Consider the following 23430-nt stretch of genomic DNA (forward strand, 5'->3'; position numbering starts at 1 on the left):
GCAGGGGGATCTCGTTAATTGATATAATAATTAAGGGGATCTTGTTAATTGGGGGAGTAATTTTGGGTATCCTGGCTGTCCCCTGGGTGTCCCCGGCTGTCCCCTGGGCCGTACCTTGTCCGTGCAGCGCTTGATGTGCTCGGAGGTGAAGTGGGGCAGCTGCTTCAGGTACGAGTCCTTGGACCACATGGCCTGAGTGACCATCTGGGCCAGCTCCATGGCGGCCAGCGCCGGGCTCAGCCACCCATTGCTGGACAGCACGTCCACACAGGCCTGGATGAGCCGGATCGCCTGGACACACGGACAGGGGGGTCAGGGACACGGACACACGGACAGGGGGGGGTCAGGGACACGGACACACGGACAGGGGGGTCAGGGACACGGACACACGGACAGGGGGGTCAGGGACACGGACATGGGAACACGGACAGGGGGGGTCGGGGACAGGGATATGGGAACACGGACAGGGACAGGGGTGGACAGGGACATGAGAACACGGACAGGGATGGACAGGGACACGGACACAGGAACACAGACAGGGGTGGACAGGGACATGGGAACACGGACACGGACATGGGAACACAGACAGGGGTGGACAGGGACATGGGAACACGGACACGGACACAGGAACACAGACAGGGGTGGACAGGGACATGGGAACACGGACACGGACATGGGAACACAGACAGGGGTGGACAGGGATGGACAGGGATGGACAGGGACACGGGAACACGGACAGGGATGGACAGGGATAGGGATGGGTCAGGGACATGGAAAGGGATGGTCAGGGACAGGGACACAGACAGGGACAGGGATGGGTCAGGGACATGGAAAGGGATGCTCAGGGACACGGACAGGGATGGACAGGGAAAGGGACACAGCGAGGAATGGGGACCCTGTGGGATGGAGCCATCCCTGACCCCATGGGATGGAGCAATCCCTGACCCCATGGGATGGAGCCATCCCTGACCCTGTGGGACGGAGCCATCCCTGCAGCACCTCGTTATCCCACCCTGCTTTCGCTGCCCCCAGATCCCAGCCCCAATCCCAGCCGTTTTCCCGGGATGCATTTGGGATCCCTCGTGCTCGGGGCTGGGCTCCCACCTTGCTGAGGATCTCCTCGGTGTCCGACTGCAGCTCCGCGCTCAGCTGCATCCGGGACAGGTGGGCCTGCAGCAGCAGGTTGGTCTTCACGTGGGGGTCGTTGAATTTGGGGTTGGTCAGTTTGTGGGGCACCTTCTGGGCCAGCTGTGGGGTCAAGGAGAAACCCTTTGGGGCTCGACCGCTCCGAGCAGCGCCTGAGCCCCGGAGCAGCTTCGTCCCGGGGGCGGCGCGGGGAGGAACGTTTTGGGATCGTGGAATGACCACGGTGGGGATCGTTGAGTGCCCGTGCCACCCATCCATCCCAATCCCATCCCATCCCATCCCATTCCAATCCCAGTCCCATCACATCAATCCCATCCATCCCAATCCCAGTCCAATCCCATCCCATTCCAATCCCAGTCCCATCACATCAATCCCATCCATCCCAATCCCAGTCCCATCCCATTAATCCCATCCCATCCCATCCATCCCAATCCCAGTCCAATCCCATCCCATCCCATCCCATCCATCCCAATCCCAGTCCAATCCCATCCCATCCATCCCAATCCCATCCCATCCATCCCAATCCCAGTCCAATCCCAGTCCCATCCATCCCGATCCCAGTACAATCCCATCCCAATCCCAGTCCCATCCCATCCCATCCCATCCCAATCCCATCCCAATCCCATCCCATCCCATTGATCCCATCCCATCCAATTCATCCCATCCCATTGATCCCATTCCCATCTCATTGATCCCATCTCCATCCCATCCTATTGATCTCATTGATCTGATCCCATCCCATGGATTCCTTTGATCCCATTGATTCCATTTCCATCCCCTCCCATGGATCCCACAGATCCCATCTCATCCCACAGATCCCATCCCACGGATCCCATTTCCATCCCCTCCCATGGATCCCACGGATCCCATCCCATCCCACGGATCCCATTTCCATCCCCTCCCATGGATCCCATGGATCCCATCCCATCCCATGGATCCCATCCCATTAACCCCACTTCCATTCCATCCCATTGATCCCATTCCCATCCCATGGATCCCATCCCATCCCACAGATCCCACAGATCCCATCCCATCGCATCCCATGGGTCCCATTCCCATCCCACGGATCCCATCCCATCTCACAGATCCCACGGATCCCACCCCATTGATCGCAGGGATCCCATCGATCCCATCCCATCGATCCCATTCCCACCCCACGGATCCCATCCCATCCCACGGATCCCATCCCATCCCATCCCATGGATCCCATCCCATTAATCCCACTTCCATCCCATCGATCCCATCTCATCCCAGGGATCCCACTGATCCCATCCCATTAACCCCACTTCCATTCCATCCCATATGATCCCATCCCATCCCATCCCATGGATCCCATTCCCACCCCACGGATCCCATCCCATCCCATGGATCCCATATGATCCCATCCCATGGATCCCATCCCATCCCATCCCATGGATCCCATCCCATTAACCCCACTTCCATTCCATCCCATTGATCCCACTCCCATCCCATGGATCCCATCCCATCCCATGGATCCCATTCCCACCCCACGGATCCCATCCCATCCCATGGATCCCATATGATCCCATCCCATGGATCCCATCCCATCCCATCCCATGGATCCCATCCCATTAACCCCACTTCCATCCCATCCCATGGATCCCACTCCCATCCCATGGATCCCATCCCATCCCATGGATCCCATCCCATTGATCCCACCCCATCCCACGGATCCCATGGATCCCATCCCATTAACCCCACTTCCATCCCATCCCATGGATCCCATCCCATCCCATTGATCCCACTCCCATCCCATTGATCCCACCCTATCCCACGGATCCCATGGATCCCATCCCATTCATCCCATCCCATATGATCCCATCCCACCCCACAGATCGCGGGGATCGCGGGGATCGCGGGGATCCCGCTGCGCACCTGCCGCAGCAGGTTGTCCTCGTGGTGCCGGATGGGGATGTTCTCGTACTCGGCGGCGTTGGAGATGATCTCCAGCAGCCCCCGCACCTTGGTCTTGGCGTTGAGGGACATGCTGAACAGTTCTGGGGGAAAACACGCCAAAAGCGGGATTTTAGGGGGGAAAACACACAGAAAGAGGGAATTTGGGGGGAAAAACCGCACAAAAAGAGGGAATTTGGGGGGAAAAACACACCAAAAGAGGGAATTTGGGGGGAAAAACACACCAAAAGTGGGAATTTGGGGGGAAAAACAGGCAAAGATCGGGAATTTGGGGGGAAAAACACAAAAAGCGGGATTTTGGGGGGAAAACACACCAAAAGTGGGATTTTAGGGGGAAAAACACACCAAAAGTGGGAATTTGAGGGGAAAAACACACCAAAAGTGGGAATTTGGGGGGAAAACCAGACAAAAAGAAGGAATTTGGGGGGAAAAACAGGCAAAGATCAGGAATTTGGGGGGAAAAACACCAAAAGCGGGAATTTGGGGGGAAAAACACGCCAAAAGTGGGATTTTAGGGGGAAAAACACACTAAAAGTGGGAATTTGAGGGGAAAAACACACCAAAAGAGGGAATTTGGGGGGAAAAACAGGCAAAGATCGGGAATTTGGGGGGAAAAACACAAAAAGCGGGATTTTGGGGGGAAAAACACACCAAAAGTGGGAATTTGAGGGGAAAAACACACCAAAAGAGGGAATTTAGGGGGAAAACCACACAAAAAGAAGGAATTTGGGGGGAAAACACCAAAAGCGGGAATTTGGGCGGAAAAACACGCCAAAAGAGGGAATTTAGGGGGAAAAACAAAAATTGGGAATTTTGGGGGGAAAAACCACAAAACCAGGGATTTTATGGGGGAAAAAAAACGCCAAAAGCAGGATTTTAGGGGGAAAAACATGTGGAGATCGGGAATTTGGGGGGAAAAACACAAAAAGCGGGAATTTGGGGGGAAAGACACGCCAAAAAGAGGGAATTTGGGGGGAAAAACACCACAAAACCAGGGATTTTTAGGGAGGAAAAGAGACAAAAAATGGGAATTCTGGGGAAAACACCAAAGCAGGGATTTTTGGCAGGGAAAACACGCAAAAATTTGGATTTTAGGGGGAAAAACCACAAAACCAGGGATTTTTTTGGGGAAAACCACACAAAAATCAGGATTTTTTGGGGGGGAAACCACATAAAACCCAGGATTTTTTGGGGAAGCCACACAAAAAATCAGGATTTTTTGGGGGGGGAAAACACACAAAAATCAGGATTTTTTGGAGGGAAAAACACACAAAAATCGGGATTTTAGGGGGAAAACCCACAAAACCAGGGATTTTATGGGGGGAAAACATGGATTTTTTGGAGGGAAAAACACACAAAAATCAAGATTTTTTGGGGGGAAACCACACAAAAACCAGGATTTTTTGGGAAAAACACAAAAATCTGGATTTTTTGGGGGAAAACACACAAACCCAGGGATTTTTTGGGGGAAAACCACACAAAAATCAGGACTTTTTGGGGGGAAAAACAGACAAAAATCAGGATTTTTTGGGGGGAAAAACAGACAAACGCAGGAATTTTTTGGGGGAAAACCACACAAAAATCAGGATTTTTTAGGGGGAAAAACACACAAACCCAGGGATTTTTTGGGGGAAAAACCACACAAAAATCAGGATTTTTGGGGGGGGAAAACACACAAAAATCTGGATTTTTGGGGGGAAAACACACAAAAATCTGGATTTTTTGGGGAAAACCACACAAAAATCAGGATTTTTGGGGAAAACCACACAAAAATCAGGATTTTTGGGGGGAAACCACACAAAAATCAGGATTTTTTGGAGGGAAAAACACACAAAACCCAGGGATTTTTTGGGGAAAACCACACAAAAATCAGGATTTTTGGGGAAAACCACACAAAAATCAGGATTTTTGGGGGGAAACCACACAAAAATCAGGATTTTTTGGAGGGAAAAACACACAAAAATCTGGATTTTTTGGGGAAAACCACACAAAAATCAGGATTTTTGGGGAAAACCACACAAAAATCAGGATTTTTGGGGGAAACCACACAAAAATCAGGATTTTTTGGAGGGAAAAACACACAAACCCAGGGATTTTTTGGGGGAAAAACCACACAAAAATCAGGATTTTTGGGGGGGGGAAACACACAAAAATCTGGATTTTTTGTGGGAAACCACACAAAAATCTGGATTTTTTGGGGAAAACCACACAAAAATCAGGATTTTTTTGGGGGGGGAAAAAACACAAAAATCAGGATTTTTTGGGGAAAAACACAAAAATCTGGATTTTTGGGGGGAAACCACACAAAAATCAGGATTTTTTGGAGGGAAAACCACACAAAAATCAGGATTTTTTGGGGGGAAAACCACACAAAAATCAGGATTTTTTGGGGAAAACCACACAAAACTCCGGATTTTTTGGGGGAGCCACCAAATGCCGGGATTTTGGGCACCTATGGTGGTGTAGTTGATGTAGTAGTAGGCGGCGATCATGCCCAGGTTGAGCGGCGCCACGTCCATCTCGTCCTCGATGCTGATGCACTTGGACTGCTCCAGGTCACTGAGCGTCTGCTCCACCAGCTCCGACAGGTGATCCGACAGGTGCCGGTGCGACACGCCTGCGGGGCCGTGGGGTGGGATCCATGGGATCCATGGGGTGGGATCCATGGGGTGGGATGGGATGGGATCCATGGGATGGGATGGGATGGGATCCATGGGATGAGATTGGATGGGATGGGATCCATGGGGTGGGACAGGACGGGATCCATGGGATGGGATGGGATCAACGGGATGGGATCAATGGGATGGGATGGGTCCATGGGGTGGGATGGGATCGGATGGGATGGGATCCATGGGATGGGATGGGATCCATGGGGTGGGACAGGATGGGATCCATGGGATGGGATGGGATGGGATGGGATGGGATGGGATGGGATGGGATGGGATGGGATGGGATCCATGGGATGGGATGGAATGGGATGGGATCCATGGGATGGGATGGGATGGGATGGGATCAATGGGATGGGATGGGATCCATGGGATGGGATGGAATGGGATGAGATTGGATGGGATCCATGGGATGGGATGGAATGGGATGGGATCCATGGGATGGGATGGAATGGGATGGGATCCATGGGATGGGATTGGATGGGATCCATGGGATGGGATGGGATCCATGGGATGGGATGGGATCCATGGGATGGGATGGGATCCATGGGATGGGATCAAAGGGATGGGACGGAAATGGGATCAATGGGATCCATGGCATGGCATGGCATGGCATGGCATGGGGTCCATGACATGGGATGGGATGGGATGGGATGGGATGGGATGGGATGGGATGGGATGGCATGGGGTCCATGACATGGGATGGGATGGGATGGGATGGGGTCCATGACATGGGATGGGATGGGATGGGATGGGGTCCATGACATGGGATGGGATGGGATGGGATGGGGTCCATGACATGGGATGGGATGGGATGGGATGGGGTCCATGACATGGGATGGGATGGGATGGGATGGGGTCCATGACATGGGATGGATGGGATGGATGGGATGGGATGTGACGGGATGGGATGTGACGGGACGGGATGTGACGGGATGTGACGGGGCGGGATCGCCAGCACCATCATCCCCCCAGGACATGGCCAAGGGCCGCTCCCAGGCCGCAGCAGGCCCCGCTCCCACCTTGCAGGTTGTAGTAGTTGGGGTTCTGGGTCATCCTGCGGTACAGGAAGGTCCAGGTCAGGTAGTCCACGGCGTCCTGCTTGTTCTCGATGGTCTTGGTGACGATCTCGGCGTTGAAGTGGTCGTGCATGCAGTGGTCCAGGTGGGATTCCACCGGCAGCGGCTCGTACAGGAACTTCTTGAAGAAATCCTGCGGCGGGACGGGCAGGAAAAGGGCAAGGATGAAGGAATTGACCCCAAAAATGCTGTGGGAACGGCTAGGCTGAGAACTCGGGGAGGGTTTGGATCATCCCCATGGTGATCCAAGCCTTGAGTGAGGGTTTGGATCCCATCCCATGGATCCCATCCCATCCCATGGATCCCATCCCATCCCATGGATCCCAATCTCATCCAATCCCATTGACCCCATCTCACCCCAGCCCAATCCCCATCCCAGCCCTGAATGAGGGTCCTCCACCAGCTGCAGGAGGACAATCCCAGCTGAAGTCCCGGGAACGTCCCGGACCCGTCACCCACCTTTTTGGAGCCCTGGCACATGATGACGCAGCGCCCCTCGTCGTCCTGCAGCGGCCGGTTGGCGTGGCCGACCATCTGCAGCACGTCGTAGATGGGGTAATCCACGTACCTGCCATGGGCACGGGGTCAGGCAGCGCCGGGGAGGGATCCCATCGATCTCATGGATCCCATTGATCCCATCCCATCCATCCCATCCCATTGATCCCATCCCACCCCATGGATCCCATTGATCCCATCCCACCCCATGGATCCCATTGATCCCATCCCATCCCATGGATCCCATTGATCCCATCCCATCCCATCGATCCCATCCCATCCCATCGATCCCATCCCATCCCATCAATCCCATGGATCCCATTGATCCCATCCCATCCCATGGATCCCATTGATCCCATCCCATCCCATCGATCCCATCCCATCCCATCGATCCCATGGATCCCATTGATCCCATCCCATCCCATGGATCCCATCCCATGGATCTCATGGATCCCATTGACCCCATCCCACCCCATGGATCCCAACCCATCCCACCCCATGGATCCCATGAATCCCATTGATCCCATCCCATCCCATCCCATCTCATCCCATCCCATGGATCCCGCACATCCCATCCCATTGCTCTCATCCCATCCCACGGATCCCGCACATCCCACCCCATGGATCCCATGAATCCCATGGATCCCATCCCATCCCATCGATCCCTTGGATCCCATTGATCCCATCCCATTCAATCAATCCCATCCCATCCCATCGATCCCATGGATCCCATCCCATCCCAGCAATCCCATGGATCCCATCCCATCCCATGAATCCCATGGATCCCATCCCATCCCATCGATCCCACGGATCCCACTGATCCCATCCCATCGATCCCATGAATCCCACGGATCCCACCCCACCCCAGGGATCCCGGGGGACGGGGGCCGGGCTCACGCGTGGATCTTGCCGTTGTAGTACTGCGTGTCCATGATGATCACCAGGTGCGCCGCGATGTTCATGCCCCAGCAGAGGCTGCGCGAGGCCACCATCACCTGGACAGCTCCTGGGGGCAGCGGGGAGGGCACCGGGGTCAGTGGGGCCGGACATCCCGGGATAACGGGCACTGGGAGAGGGGGCATGGGGAAGATCCCCGAGTTTTTGGGGTGGGAGGTGGAGAAGCATGGAGTGGGTTGGGTTGGGTTGGGAGAGCCACTGGAGAGCATCCAGTGCCAGCCCTGCCATGGGCAGGGACAGCTTCCATTGACCCAGGGGGCTCCAACCTGGCCTTGGGCACTTCCAGGGATCCAGGGGCAGCCACAGCTGCTCTGGGAATTCCAGCCCAGCCAGGAATTCCTCCCCAAGATCCCATTTCAATTTCCCCTTTCCCACTGGGAAGCCATTCCCTGTGTCCTGTCCCTCCATGCCTTGTCCCCAGTCCCTCTCCAGCTCTCCTGGATCCCCTTTTGGGATCACCCATCCCATCCATCCCTCCAGGCCCTGTGAGGGGCTCTGAGGTGATCCCACAGAGCTCACACAGAGCTTGGCCACGGCTTTCACCCCAAGCCCAGGACTCTGAGCAGTGCTGGGCTCCAGGAAAGGCTTTTCCAGGAGCTGTTCCCAGCCCGTGCCCGTCCCGGGCCCGTCTCACCGGAGCTGAAGAGCTGCTCCACCACGCGCCGCTCCATGGCCGTCAGCCCCTCGTGCAGGTAGCCAACCCCGTTCACCAGCGTCTCCTTCAGGGTGGGGTCGCTGAGCTTCTCCAGGTAGGGCACCAGGTCCTTCTCGGCACAGTGCAGGAACCTTCGAGGATATCCAGGGAATGGGGCGGGCTGGGAAAGGTCTTTGGGATCATCCAGCCCATCCATCCCAATCCTGTCCCATGCCACCCAATGCCAATGCCAATGCCATTCCTGATCCCATCCCTGATCCCCCTTTTCTCTGGGCTGAGCCCCATTCCCAGCTCCCTCAGGAATTCCCCATCTCCACTTCCAATCCCATAACCCACCCCTGGACACTCTCCAACCCCAGAACCCACCCCTGGATGATCTTCAACCCCATAACCCACCCCTGGACACTCTCCAACCCCATAACCCATCCCTGGATGCTCTTCAACCCCATAACCCACCCCTGGACAATCTCCAACCCCAGAACCCATCCCTGGACACTCTCCAACCCCATAACCCACCCCTGGATGATCTCCAACCTCATAACCCATCCCTGGACAATCTCCAACCCCATAACCCATCCCTGGATGATCTCCAACCCCATAACCCATCCCTGGACACTCTCCAAGCCCATAACCCACCCTAGAACACCCTCCAAGCCCATAACCCCACCCTAGAACACCCTCCAAGCCCATAACCCCACCCTAGAACACCCTCCAAGCCCATAACCCCACCCTAGAACACCCTCCAAGCCCATAACCCCACCCTAGACCCCCTCCAAGCCCACCCCCAGCCCTGGGTGGCCGCGGGTGGCACCTGTGGCGCTGCACGTCGGAGGCGCACGTGGTGAGGATGTTGATGGCCGTGAGCCGCGTCTGTTTGCGGGACGGGACGAAGACCAGCACGGGTTTTTTGGGCGAGTGCTTCATGACGGCGTGGTAGACGGGCTTGGCCATGGACAGCAGGCGCGTCTGCGTGTGGCTGATGTTGAAACCCTGCACGGCGACGAGAGGAAACGACCCCCCCCCAAAAAAAATCCCACTCAATTCCAAAGGATTCCCCGCCAAAGTTGTGGGAAATGCTGGAAAATTCCCGCTTGGGAGAAGAGTTGATGGTCGTGAAGAGTTGGTGATGGGCCGAAGGGATAATTAGTAAGAGGGAGTTAGATAAGGATTGATTAGATTGGAGTTAGCGGTGGTTCCACAGGGATTTTTTCAAGGATTAATTAGGTAGGAGTTATCAATGATCCTGAGGGATTTTATCAAAACCTCAATGGGCCAAGAATTAATTAGCCAAGAGATACCAATGATCCCGAGGGATTTTGCCAAGGATTAATTAGCCAAGACCCAATTAGCCAACAATTACCAATGATCCCAAGGGATTTTTCCAAGAATCAATTAGCCAAGAACTAATTAGCCAAGAGATACCAATGATCCTAAGGGATTTTTCCAAGACCCAATTAGCCAAGAATTAATTAGCCAAGAATCAATTAGCCGAGAATCAATTAGCTGAGAATTACTGATGATCCCAAGGGATTTTTCCAAGACCCAATTAGCCAAGACCCAATTAGCCAAGACCCAATTAGCTGAGAATTACTGATGATACCAAGGGATTTTTCCAAGACCCAATGAGACCAATGATAGCGACGATCCCAAGGGATTTTTCCAAGGATTAATCAGCCGAGACCCAATTAGCCAACAATTACCCATGATCCCAAGGGATTTTTCCAAGAATCAATTAGCCCAGAATTAATTAGCCGAGAATAACTGGTGATCCCAAGGGATTTTTCCAAGGATTAATTAATTAATGTTAATTAGCCAACAATTACCAATGATCCCAAGGGATTTTGCCAAGACCCAATTAGCCAAGAATTACCGGTGATCCCAAGGGATTTTTTTCAAGAATGAATTAGCCAAGAATTAATTAGCCAAGACCCAATTAGCCAAGAATTACTGATGATCCCAAGGGGTTTTTCCAACACCCAACGAGAGCGGCGCTAGTGGCGATCCCAAGGGATTTTTCCAAGGATCAATCAGCCAAGAATTAATTAGCCAAGAATTATCCACAATCCCAAGGGATTCTTCCAAGACCCAATTAGCCAAGAATTAATTAGGCAAGAGATACCAATGATCCCAAAGGATTTTTCCAAGAATTAATTAGCCAAGAATTACCCACGATCCCAAAGGATTTTTCCAAGGATTAATTAAACAAGAGTTACCAATGATCCCAAGGGATTTTTCCAAGGATTAATTAAACAAGAAATACCAATGATCCCAAGGGATTTTTCCAAGAATCAATTAGCCAACCATTACCCACGATCCCAAGGGGTTTTTCCAACACCCAATGAGAGCATCGCTAGCGGCGATCCCAAGGCGTTTTCCCAAGGATCAATCAGCCAAGGATTAATTAGCCAAGAATTAATTAGCCAAGAGTTACCAACGATCCCAAGGGATTTTGCCAAGGATTAATTAGCCAAGAATCAATTAGCCAAGAATTAATCAGCCAAGAATTACCCACGATCCCAAGGGATTTTTCCAACACCCAACGAGAGCGGCGCTAGCGGCGATCCCAAGGCGTTTTCCCAAGGATCAATCAGCCAAGGATTAATTAGCCAAGAATTAATTAGCCAAGAGTTACCAACGATCCCAAGGGATTTTGCCAAGGATTAATTAGCCAAGAATTAATCAGCCAAGAATTACCCACGATCCCAAGGGATTTTTCCAACACCCAATGAGAGCATCGCTAGTGGCGATCCCAAGGCGTTTTCCCAAGGATCAATCAGCCAAGGATTAATTAGCCAAGAATTAATTAGCCAAGAGTTACCAACGATCCCAAGGGATTTTGCCAAGGATTAATTAGCCAAGAATCAATTAGCCAAGAATTAATCAGCCAAGAATTACCCACGATCCCAAGGGATTTTTCCAACACCCAATGAGAGCGTCACTAGCGGCGATCCCAAGGCGTTTTCCCAAGGATCAATCAGCCAAGGATTAATTAGCCAAGAATTAATTAGCCAAGAGTTACCAACGATCCCAAGGGATTTTGCCAAGGATTAATTAGCCAAGAATCAATTAGCCAAGAATTAATCAGCCAAGAATTACCCACGATCCCAAGGGGTTTTTCCAACACCCAACGAGATCGGCGCTAGCGGCGATCCCAAGGCGTTTTCCCAAGGATCAATCAGCCGAGAATTAATTACCCCAGACCCAATTAGGCAGCAATTAGCCATGCTGCCGGGGCGTTCCCACCTGGATGTGCAGCTCCAGGGGCACGGGGCGCACGTTGGGGTGGAAGTTGAAGGTGGCGGTGGCGCTGCAGCCCAGCCAGTGCGCCACGTCCTTGGCGTTGGAGAGCGACGAGCTGAGCGCCACGATGCGGATGGGCCGCTCGATCTGCGACGAGATGTAGCGCATGCGCGAGCAGATCACCTCCAGCACGGGCTGAGGGGGGAAAACGGGATCAGGAATGGGATCTGGGAGCAGATCACCTCCAGCACGGGCTGAGGGGGGAAAATGGGATCAGGAATGGGATCTGGGAGCAGATCACCTCCAGCACGGGCTGAGAGAGGGGGAACAAAGGGATCAGGAATGGGATCTGGGAGCAGATCAGCTCCAGCACGGGCTGAGGGGGGAAATGGGATCAGGAATGGGATCTGTGAGCAGATCACCTCCAGCACGGGCTGAGGGGGGAAAATGGGATCAGGAATGGGATCTGGGAGCAGATTACCTCCAGCACGGGCTGAGGGGGGAAATGGGATCAGGAATGGGATCTGGGAGCAGATCACCTCCAGCACGGGCTGAGGGGGGAAAATGGGATCAGGAATGGGATCTGGGAGCAGATCACCTCCAGCACGGGCTGAGGGGGGAAAGGGATCTGTGAGCAGATCACCTCCAGCATGGGCTGAGGGGGAAAATGGGATCGGGAATGAGATCTGGGAGCAGATCAGCTCCAGCACGGGCTGAGGGGGGAAAATGGGATCAGGAATGGGATCTGTGAGCAGATCACCTCCAGCATGGGCTGAGGGGGGAAATGGGATCGGGAATGGGATCTGGGAGCAGATCACCTCCAGCACGGGCTGAGGGGGGAAAAAGGGATCGGGAATGGGATCTGGGAGCAGATCACCTCCAGCACGGGCTGAGGGGGGAAAATGGGATCAGGAATGGGATCTGGGAGCAGATCACCTCCAGCACGGGCTGTGAGGGGAAACAAAGGGATCGAGAATGGGATCGGGAATGGGATCTGTGAGCAGATCACCTCCAGCACGGGCTGAGGGGGGAACAAAGGGATCGAGAATGGGATCAGGATAAGATCTGGAGAGGAGAACCCAGGGAAACCCCTCCTCAGCTTCCCAAGGGAGCAGGACTGGGAGTGGGATCAGGAGCAGGAGCAGGAGTGGATCAGAAGCGGGATTAAGAGCGGGATCAGGAGAGGGATCAGGAGCAGGATCAGAAGCAGGAGTGGGATCAGGAGCAGGATCAGGAGCTGGATCAGGAGCTGGATCAGGAGCTGGATCAGGATCAGGAGCGGGATCGGGGGCGGGATCGGGAGCCGGATCGGGAGTGGGAGCGGGAGCAGGAGCGGGATCAGAAGCGGGAGCTGGATCAGGATCAGGATCAGGAGCAGGATCAGGATCAGGATGAGAAGTGGGATCAGAAGCAGGAGCTGGATCAGGAGCGGGATCAGGAGCAGGATGAGAAGTGGGATCAGGATCAGGAGTGGGATCAGGAGCAGGATCAGAAGCGGGAGTGGGATCAGGAGCTGGATCAGGAGCTGGATCGGGAGCTGGATCAGGAGCTGGATCAGGAGCGGGATTAGGAGCGGGATCAGGAGCGGGATCAGGAGCAGGATCAGGATCGGGAGCAGGATCAGGATCAGGATCAGGAGCGGGATCAGAAGCGGGAACTGGATCAGGAGCAGGATCAGGAGCAGGAGCTGGAGCAGGAGCAGGAGCAGGAGCAGGATCAGGAGCGGGATCAGAAGCAGGAGTGGGATCAGGAGCGGGATCAGAAGCGGGAACTGGATCAGGAGCAGGAGCTGGATCAGGAGCGGGATCAGGAGCAGGAGCAGGATCAGGAGCGGGATCAGGAGCAGGAGCTGGATCAGAAGCAGGAGCGGGATCAGGAGCGGGATCAGGATCAGGATGAGGATCAGGAGCAGGATCAGAAGCGGGAACTGGATCAGGAGCAGGAGCTGGATCAGGAGCGGGATCAGGAGCAGGAGCAGGATCAGGAGCGGGATCAGGAGCAGGAGCTGGATCAGAAGCAGGAGCGGGATCAGGAGCGGGATCAGGATCAGGATGAGGATCAGGATCAGGAGCAGGAGCGGGATCAGGATGAGGATCAGGATCAGGATCAGGAGCAGGAGCAGGAGCAGGAGCAGGATCAGGATGAGGATCAGGAGCAGGAGCAGGATCAGAAGCGGGAACTGGATCAGGAGCAGGATCAGGAGCGGGATCAGGACCATTCCTGGCTGAGATCCAGCCGAACACCCCACGGAAACCCCTCCTACCCTCCCATCCCAAGCCACGGGGGGGGGGGGGGGGGGGGGAGGGGGGAATTCCCAGCAGGAAAAGCCCCTGCGGAACAGCAATTCCATGGGGCAATTCCCACTGGGGGCCAGCCCCGGAGGCTGACCCCGTTCTCGCCGCCGATCAGGTGCACTTCATCCACGATGAACAGGTTGACGTTCTGCACGTTCTTGCGCTGCTTCCAGCGGCGGGACAGGATGTCCCACTTCTCCGGGGTGCTGATGATGATGTTCCCTTTTCCCAGCAGCTTCAGGTCCGTGCTGGTCTCCCCAGTGAGCAGAACCACCTTCTTGTTCAGGCGCTCCTGGAATTTCTCGTACCAATCCATGAAAACCTGCGCCGGAAAAACGGGAAGTAGCGTGGGATTGGGGTGATTCCTGACCAAATTTCTCTCCGATCGGGGTGATTCCTATCAAATTCCCACCTAATTCCCCTTATATTTTCCTCAAATTGGGGCGATTGCCACCAAATTCCCACCAAACTGGGGCGATTCCCACCAAATTCCCACCAAATTGAGGAATTCCCACTGAATTCCCCTCAGACTGGGGAAATTCCCACCAAATTCCCACCAAATTGGGGCAATTCCCACCACACTTCCCTCTAATTGAGGTGATTCCTGACAAATTCCCACCAAATTCCCCTCAAATTGGGGCAATTCCCACCAAATTCCCTTTAAATTGGGGCAATTCCCACCAAATTCCCACCAAATTCCCACCACATTGGGCAATTCCCACCACATTTCCCTCCAGTTGAGATGATTCCCACCAAATTCCCCTCAGACTGGGGCAATTCCCACCAAATTCCCACCAAATTTCCTTTAAACTGGGGCAATTCCCACCACATTCCCCTCTAATTGAGACGATTCCCACCAAATTCCCTTTAAACTGGGGCAATTCCCACCAAATTCCTCTCAAACTGGGGCAATTCCCACCAAATTCCCACCACATTCCCACCAAATTGGGGCAATTCCCACCAAATTCCCTTTAAATTGGGCAAGTCCCACCAAATACCCACCACATTCCCACCACATTGGGCAATTCCCACCACATTTCCCTCCAGTTGAGATGATTCCCACCAAATTCCCCTCAGACTGGGGCAATTCCCACCAAATTCCCACCACATTCCCACCAAATTGGGGCAATTCCCACCAAATTCTCTTTAAATGGCGGCAATTCCCACCAAATTCCTCTCAAACTGGGACAGTTCCCACCAAATTCCCACCACATGGGGCAATTCCCACCACATTTCCCTCCAGTTGAGATGATTCCCACCAAATTCCCCTCAGACTGGGGCAATTCCCACCAAATTCCTCTCAAACTGGGGCAATTCCCACCAAATTCCCACCACATTCCCATCAAATTGGGGGAAATTCCCACTAAATTCCCCTCAAACTGGGGCAATTCCCACCAAATTCCCACCACATTCCCACCAAACTGGGGCAATTCCCACCAAATTCCCTTTAAACTGGGGCAATTCCCACCACATTTCCCACCAAATTCCCTTTAAATTGGGGCAATTCCCACCAAATTCTCTTTAAATTGGGGCAATTCCCACCAAATTCCCACCACATTCCCATCAAATTGGGGCAATTCCCACTAAATTCCCCTCAAACTGGGGCAATTCCCACCAAATTCCCACCACATGGGGCAATTCCCACCACATTTCCCTCCTGTTGAGATGATTCCCACCAAATTCCCCTCAGACTGGGGCAATTCCCACCAAATTCCTCTCAAACTGGGGCAATTCCCACCAAATTCCTCTCAAACTGGGACAGTTCCCACTAAATTCCTCTCAAACTGGGGCAATTCCCACCAAATTCCCACCACATGGGGCAATTCCCACCACATTTCCTTCCAGTTGAGATGATTCCCACCAAATTCCCCTCAGACTGGGGCAATTCCCACCAAATTCCTCTCAAACTGGGGCAATTCCCACCAAATTCCCACCACATTCCCACCAAATTGGGGCAATTCCCACCAAATTCCCTTTAAACTGGGGCAATTCCCACCAAATACCCACCACATTCCCACCACATTGGGCAATTCCCACCACATTTCCCTCCAGTTGAGATGATTCCCACCAAATTCCCCTCAGACTGGGGCAATTCCCACCAAATTCCTCTCAAACTGGGGCAATTCCCACCAAATTCCCACCACATTCCCATCAAATTGGGGGAAATTCCCACTAAATTCCCCTCAAACTGGGGCAATTCCCACCAAATTCCCACCACATTCCCACCAAACTGGGGCAATTCCCACCAAATTCCCTTTAAATTGGGCAAGTCCCACCAAATTCCCACCACATTCCCATCAAATTGGGGCAATTCTCACCAAATTCCCCTCAGACTGGGGCAATTCCCACCAAATTCCCACCAAATTTCCTTTAAACTGGGGCAATTCCCACCACATTCCCACCAAATTGGGGCAATTCCCACCAAATTCTCTTTAAATGGCGGCAATTCCCACCAAAACTCCCAGGAAATTGGGACAATTCCCTGCCGACTGCTGCAGAATTCCCTCCCCAGGAGCGGCGGGAGGGCGGCGTTTATCCCACGCAGGGTGGGAATTTCGGCCTCCGGGGAATTCCTGGGATTCACCTGCTCGGCCAGGGCCTCCATGGGTGTGATGTAGACGCAGCGGCCCTCGGAGTTCTGCAGCAGCATGCGGAGGATGCCGAACTCGGCGCAGATGGTTTTGCCGCTGCCCGTGGGCGCGCCCACGAACACGTTGTCGTCGCTGTTGTACACCGTGTTGAACACTGGCAAATCACGGAGGGACAGGGAAAATCCCCGTGGGTTTCGGGGTTAAAAAAATGTGGGAATGGAGTGGGGAACATGGCGTGGAATTTAGGGAATTTTAGTCTGGGGTTTACGGAGGAAGTTGTTACGGGATTCCTGATTTTCGGGAAAATCTCCGTGGATTTAGGGGAAAAATCTGGGAATGGGGAGGGGGAAAATCTCCGTGGATTTAGGGGAAAAAATGTGGGAAGGGGGTGGGGAACACAGCGTGGAATTTAGGGAATTTTAGTCTGGGATTTACGGAGGAAGTTGTTACGGGGTTCCTGATTTTCGGGAAAATCTCCGTGGATTTAGGGGAAAAATCTGGGAATGGGGAGGGGGAAAATCTCCGTGGATTTAGGGGAAAAAATGTGGGAATGGGGTGGGGAACATGGCTTGGAATTTTGGGAATTTTAGTCTGGGGTTTACGGAGGAAGTTGTTACGGGATTCCTGATTTTTGGGAAAATCTCCGTGGATTTAGGGCAAAAATGTGGGAATGGGGGTGGGGAACACGGCGTGGATTGGGGTTGAGAGAGAGGACAATCAGGAAAGGGAATTTAGGGAATTTTAGTCTGGGATTTATGGAGGAAGTTGTTACGGGATTCCCGATTTTCGGGAAAATCTCCGTGGATTTAGGGCAAAAAAATGTGGGAATGGGGTGGGGAACATGGCTTGGAATTTTGGGAATTTTAGTCTGGGATTTACTGAGGGAACTCTCACACAGGAGCTCCCAAATTCCCAATTTCAGGGAAAATCTCCATGGATTTAGGGCAAAAAAATGTGGGAATGGGGTGGGGAACATGGCCTGGGTCGGGTGTGAGAGAGAGGAGATCCAGGAAAGGGAATTTTGGGAATTTTAGTCTGGGATTCACTGAGGGAACTCTCACAGGATTCCCAATTTCAGGGGAAATCTCCATGGATTTAGGGCAAAAATGTGGGAATGGGGAGGGGGAAAATCTCCATGGATTTAGGGTAAAAATTTGGGAATGGGGTGGGGAACATGGCCTGGATCGGGTGTGAGAGAGAGGAGCTCCAGGAAAGGGAATTTAGGGAATTCCAGCCTGGGATCCCCTCAGGAAAACAAACTCCAGGCTGACCCAGGAATTCCCAATTCCTCATTCCAGGCAGCGCAATTCCAAAGGGGGAAGCTCCCAACTCCTTCCCTGCGAGCAGCAGGGCTGGAGAAATTTGGGAAAAGCCCCAACTCGCAGGAGCTGCTCCCTGAGGCCACCCCAGGAATGTGGCAGAGCCCCCAATTCCCAACCTCGGGATTCCCCATTTCCCACGGAATTCCGGAATAAACAACGGAACCAAACGGATCCCGAAGCTCTGGGAATGGGGGATAAAGCACAGATCCCAAAGCTCAGCTGCCACTGGGATTCCAGGAGATTTTCCTTGGATTCCAGGAGTTTTTGCCCTGGATTCCTGCAGGTTTTTCCTTGGATTCCAGGAGTTTTGCCCTGGATTCCTGCAGGTTTTTCCTTGGATTCCAGGAGTTTTTTTCCCCAGGGAAGAGAGGATAAACCACAGATCCCAAATCTCTGCTGCCACTGGGATTCCTGCAGGCTTCTCCTCTGGGGAAATCCACAAATCCCAAACCCCTGGGAACAGCGGATAAACCACGGATCCCAAATCCTGGGAAATCCGGCTGGGATGAGGAACAGGAACATCCCCAACTTTTGCAGGAGCTGCTGAACGTGGCTGAGACCCCAATTCCCAACCCCCTCCCACAGAGAGGCCCCGATTCCGAATGCCCAAAGCGCTCAGACCCCAGAAATGGGAAAATGAGGAATCATTTCCCACAAAATTCCTACAAAAATGGCCAAATCCTGGGAAATCCAGGTGGGATGAGGAGCGGGAACATCCCCAACTTTTCCAGGAGCTGCTGAACGTGGCTGAGACCCCAATTCCCAACCCCTTCCCACAGAGCCCCCGATTCCAAACGCCCAAAACGCGCGGATGCCGGAAATGGGAAAATGAGGAACCACTTCCCACAAAATTCCTACAAAAATGGCCAAATCCTGGGAAATCCAGGTGGGATGAGGAGCAGGAACATCCCCAACTTTTGCAGGAGCTGCTGAACGTGGCTGAGACCCCAATTCCCAACCCCCTCCCACAGAGAGGCCCCGATTCCGAATGCCCAAAGCGCTCAGACCCCAGAAATGGGAAAATGAGGAATCATTTCCCACAAAATTCCTACAAAAACGGCCAAATCCCAGGAAATCCAGGTGGGATGAGGAGCGGGAACATCCCCAACTTTTCCAGGAGCTGCTGAACGTGGCTGAGACCCCAATTCCCAACCCCCTCCCACAGAGACCCCGATTCCAAACGCCCAAAACGCGCGGATGCCGGAAATGGGAAAATGAGGAACCACTTCCCACAAAATTCCTACAAAAACCACCAAATCCTGGGAAATCCAGGTGGGATGAGGAGCGGGAACATCCCCAACTTTTGCAGGAGCTGCTGAACGTGGCTGAGACCCCAATTCCCAACCCCCTCCCACAAGAGACCCCGATTCCGAATGCCCAAAGCACTCGGGCTCTGGGGTTCCCCATTTCCCACAAAATTCCTGCAAAAACGGCCAAATCCCGGGAAATCCAGGTGGGATGAGGAGCGGGAACATCCCCAACTTTTCCAGGAGCTGCTGAACGTGGCTGAGACCCCAATTCCCAACCCCCTCCCACAGAGAGGCCCCGATTCCAAACGCCCAAAACGCGCGGATGCCGGAAATGGGAAAATGAGGAACCACTTCCCACAAAATTCCTACAAAAACCACCAAATCCTGGGAAATCCAGGTGGGATGAGGAGTGGGAACATCCCCAACTTTTGCAGGAGCTGCTGAACGTGGCTGAGACCCCAATTCCCAACCCCTTCCCACAGAGACCCTGATTCCGAATGCGCGGACCCCGGAAATGGGAAAATGAGGAATCATTTCCCTACAAAAACCACCAAATCCCGGGAAAGCCGTCTGGGATGAGGAGCGGGAACGCGCACCTTGCGTCTGGATGGGGTTGAAGAAGGGGAACTTGTCCTGGTAGAGGCCCTCGAAGGCGCTGTTGCGCAGCGCCGACACCGGCAGCGGCTGCAGGTCCAGCAGCTCCGTGGGAGGAGGGTACTTCTCGGGCAGGATCAGGTGCCGGAAGGACACGGGGAGCTGCGTCTCACAGGCTGCAGGGGCAGAGAATTCCTGAATTCCAGAGGCGGGATCAGGCTGAGGCGTGGGGAGATGGGGTCGGGGTTATGGGGGGGGGCACTGGGAAAGGGATGGGAATGGGGATGGGAATGGGGATGGGAATGGGGATGGGAATGGGGATGGGAATGGGTGCCAAAGGGATGGGAATGGGGATGGGAATGGGTGCCAAAGGGATGGGAATGGGGATGGGAATGGGTGCCAAAGGGATGGGGATGGGAATGGGGATGGGGATGGGAATGGGTGCCAAAGGGATGGGAATGGGTGCCAAAGGGATGGGAATGAGGATGGGAATGGGTGCCAAAGGGATGGGAATGGGAATGGGTGCCAAAGGGATGGGAATGGGGATGGGAATGGGTGCCAAAGGGATGGGAATGGGAATGGGTGCCAAAGGGATGGGAATGGGTGCCAAAGGGATGGGAATGGGAATGGGTGCCAAAGGGATGGGGATGGGGATGGGAATGGGTGCCAAAGGGATGGGAATGGGGATGGGAATGGGAATGGGAATGGATCCCAAAGGGATGGGAATGGGAATGGGAATGGGTGCCAAAGGGATGGGAATGGGGATGGGAATGGGAATGGGAATGGATCCCAAAGGGATGGGAATGGGAATGGGAATGGGTGCCAAAGGGATGGGAATGGGGATGGGAATGGGGATGGGAATGGGGATGGGAATGAGGATGGGAATGGGTGCCAAAGGGATGGGAATGGGGATGGGAATGGGGATGGGAATGGGGATGGGAATGGGGATGGGAATGAGGATGGGAATGGGTGCCAAAGGGATGGGAATGGGGATGGGAATGGGTGCCAAAGGGATGGGAATGGGGATGGGAATGGGGATGGGAATGGGAATGGGAATGGGAATGGGAATGGATCCCAAAGGGATGGGAATGGGGATGGGAATGGGTGCCAAAGGGATGGGAATGGGGATGGGAATGGGGATGGGAATGGGAATGGGAATGGATCCCAAAGGGATGGGAATGGGGATGGGAATGGGTGCCAAAGGGATGGGAATGGGGATGGGAATGGATCCCAAAGGGATGGGAATGGATCCCAAAGGGATGGGAATGGGGATGGGAATGGGGATGGGAATGGGGATGGGAATGGGGATGGGAATGGATCCCAAAGGGATGGGAATGGGGATGGGAATGGGTGCCAAAGGGATGGGAATGGGGATGGGAATGGGGATGGGAATGGGGATGGGAATGAGGATGGGAATGGGTGCCAAAGGGATGGGAATGGGGATGGGAATGGGTGCCAAAGGGATGGGAATGGATGCCAAAGGGATGGGAATGGGGATGGGAATGGGTGCCAAAGGGATGGGAATGGATCCCAAAGGAAAAGGGGCACTCACAGACACAGAAAACCAGGAATAAAGCCCAGAAAAAACTAGGAACAAACTCTGGGAAAAGGGGCACTCACAGAGCCAGAAAATCAGGAACAAACTCTGGGAAAAACTGGGAATAAACTCTGGGAAAAACCAGGAAAAAACCCTGGAAACACCGGGAATAAAGCCCAGGAAAAGGGGCACTCACAGAGCCAGAAAACTGGGAATAAACCTCGGGAAAAACCGGGAACAAACCCTGGGCAAAGGGGCACTCACAGAGCCAGAAAACCGGGAATAAACCTCAGGAAAAACCAGGAATAAAGCCCGGGCCAAGGGGCACTCACAGAGCCAGAAAACCAGGAATAAACCTCAGGAAAAACCGGGAATAAAGCCCAGGCAAAGGGGCACTCACAGAGCCAGAAAACCGGGAATAAAGCCCAGGAAAAACCAGGAACAAACTCTGGGAAAAACCAGGAATAAAGCCCAGGAAAAACCAGGAATAAAGCCCAGGAAAAACCGGGAATAAACCTCAGGAAAAACCAGGAACAAAGCCCGGGCAAAGGGGCACTCACAGAGCCAGAAAACCGGGAATAAAGCCCAGGAAAAACCGGGAATGAAGCCTGGGCAAAGGGACACTCACAGAGCCAGAAAACCGGGAATAAACCTCAGGAAAAACCAGGAATAAAGCCCAGGCAAAGGGGCACTCACAGAGCCAGAAAACCGGGAATAAAGCCCAGGAAAAGCCAGGAATGAAGCCCAGGAAAAGGGGCACTCACAGAGCCAGAAAACCGGGAATAAAGCCCAGGAAAAACCAGGAACAAACTCTGGGAAAAACCAGGAATAAAGCCCAGGAAAAGGGGCACTCACAGAGCCAGAAAACCGGGAATAAACCTCGGGAAAAACCAGGAACAAACTCTGGGAGAAGTGGCACTCACAGAGCCAGAAAACCGGGAATAAACCCCAGGAAAAACCGGGAATAAACCCCAGGAAAAACCGGGAATAAAGCCCAGGAAAAACCGGGAATAAAGCCCAGGAAAAACCGGGAATAAAGCCCAGGCAAAGGGGCACTCACAGAGCCAGAAAACCGGGAATAAAGCCCAGAAAAAACCAGGAACAAACTCTGGGAAAAACCAGGAATAAAGCCCAGGAAAAACCGGGAATAAAGCCCAGGAAAAACCAGGAACGAAGCCCGGGCAAAGGGGCACTCACAGAGCCAGAAAACCGGGAATAAAGCCCAGGAAAAACCGGGAACAAACCCTGGGTAAAGGGGCACTCACAGAGCCAGAAAACCGGGAATAAACCTCAGGAAAAACCAGGAATAAAGCCCAGGCAAAGGGGCACTCACAGAGCCAGAAAACCGGGAATAAAGCCCAGGAAAAGCCAGGAATGAAGCCCAGGAAAAGGGGCACTCACAGAGCCAGAAAACCGGGAATAAAGCCCAGGAAAAACCAGGAACAAACCCTGGGTAAAGGGGCACTCACAGAGCCAGAAAACCGGGAATAAAGCCCAGGAAAAACCAGGAACAAACTCTGGGAAAAACCAGGAATAAAGCCCAGGAAAAACCAGGAATAAAGCCCAGGAAAAACCGGGAATAAACCTCAGGAAAAACCAGGAACAAAGCCCGGGCAAAGGGGCACTCACAGAGCCAGAAAACCGGGAATAAAGCCCAGGAAAAACCGGG

General features: G+C 53.4%; 1 protein-coding gene across 1 annotated transcript in view; it reads right to left on the reverse strand.

Moving 5' to 3' along the window:
- The window catches only part of SNRNP200 (small nuclear ribonucleoprotein U5 subunit 200), a 66137-nt gene that overhangs the window by 3107 nt on the left and 39600 nt on the right, over nucleotides 1-23430 (reverse strand). Inside the window, exons 29-41 of the mRNA XM_082298355.1 lie at nucleotides 20227-20400; nucleotides 17052-17212; nucleotides 14562-14789; nucleotides 12177-12368; nucleotides 9745-9923; nucleotides 8913-9064; nucleotides 8219-8327; nucleotides 7286-7394; nucleotides 6770-6959; nucleotides 5534-5698; nucleotides 3043-3164; nucleotides 1105-1248; nucleotides 115-291 (exon numbers count right to left, since the gene is read on the reverse strand). Coding sequence (XP_082154481.1) covers nucleotides 115-291; nucleotides 1105-1248; nucleotides 3043-3164; nucleotides 5534-5698; nucleotides 6770-6959; nucleotides 7286-7394; nucleotides 8219-8327; nucleotides 8913-9064; nucleotides 9745-9923; nucleotides 12177-12368; nucleotides 14562-14789; nucleotides 17052-17212; nucleotides 20227-20400 — 2102 coding nt within the window. The remainder of the gene's footprint in view (nucleotides 1-114; nucleotides 292-1104; nucleotides 1249-3042; nucleotides 3165-5533; nucleotides 5699-6769; nucleotides 6960-7285; nucleotides 7395-8218; nucleotides 8328-8912; nucleotides 9065-9744; nucleotides 9924-12176; nucleotides 12369-14561; nucleotides 14790-17051; nucleotides 17213-20226; nucleotides 20401-23430) is intronic.

This window comes from Coloeus monedula, assembly GCF_965178545.1.
Source record: "Coloeus monedula genome assembly, chromosome: 28".
Taxonomy (NCBI): Eukaryota; Metazoa; Chordata; class Aves; order Passeriformes; family Corvidae; genus Coloeus; species Coloeus monedula.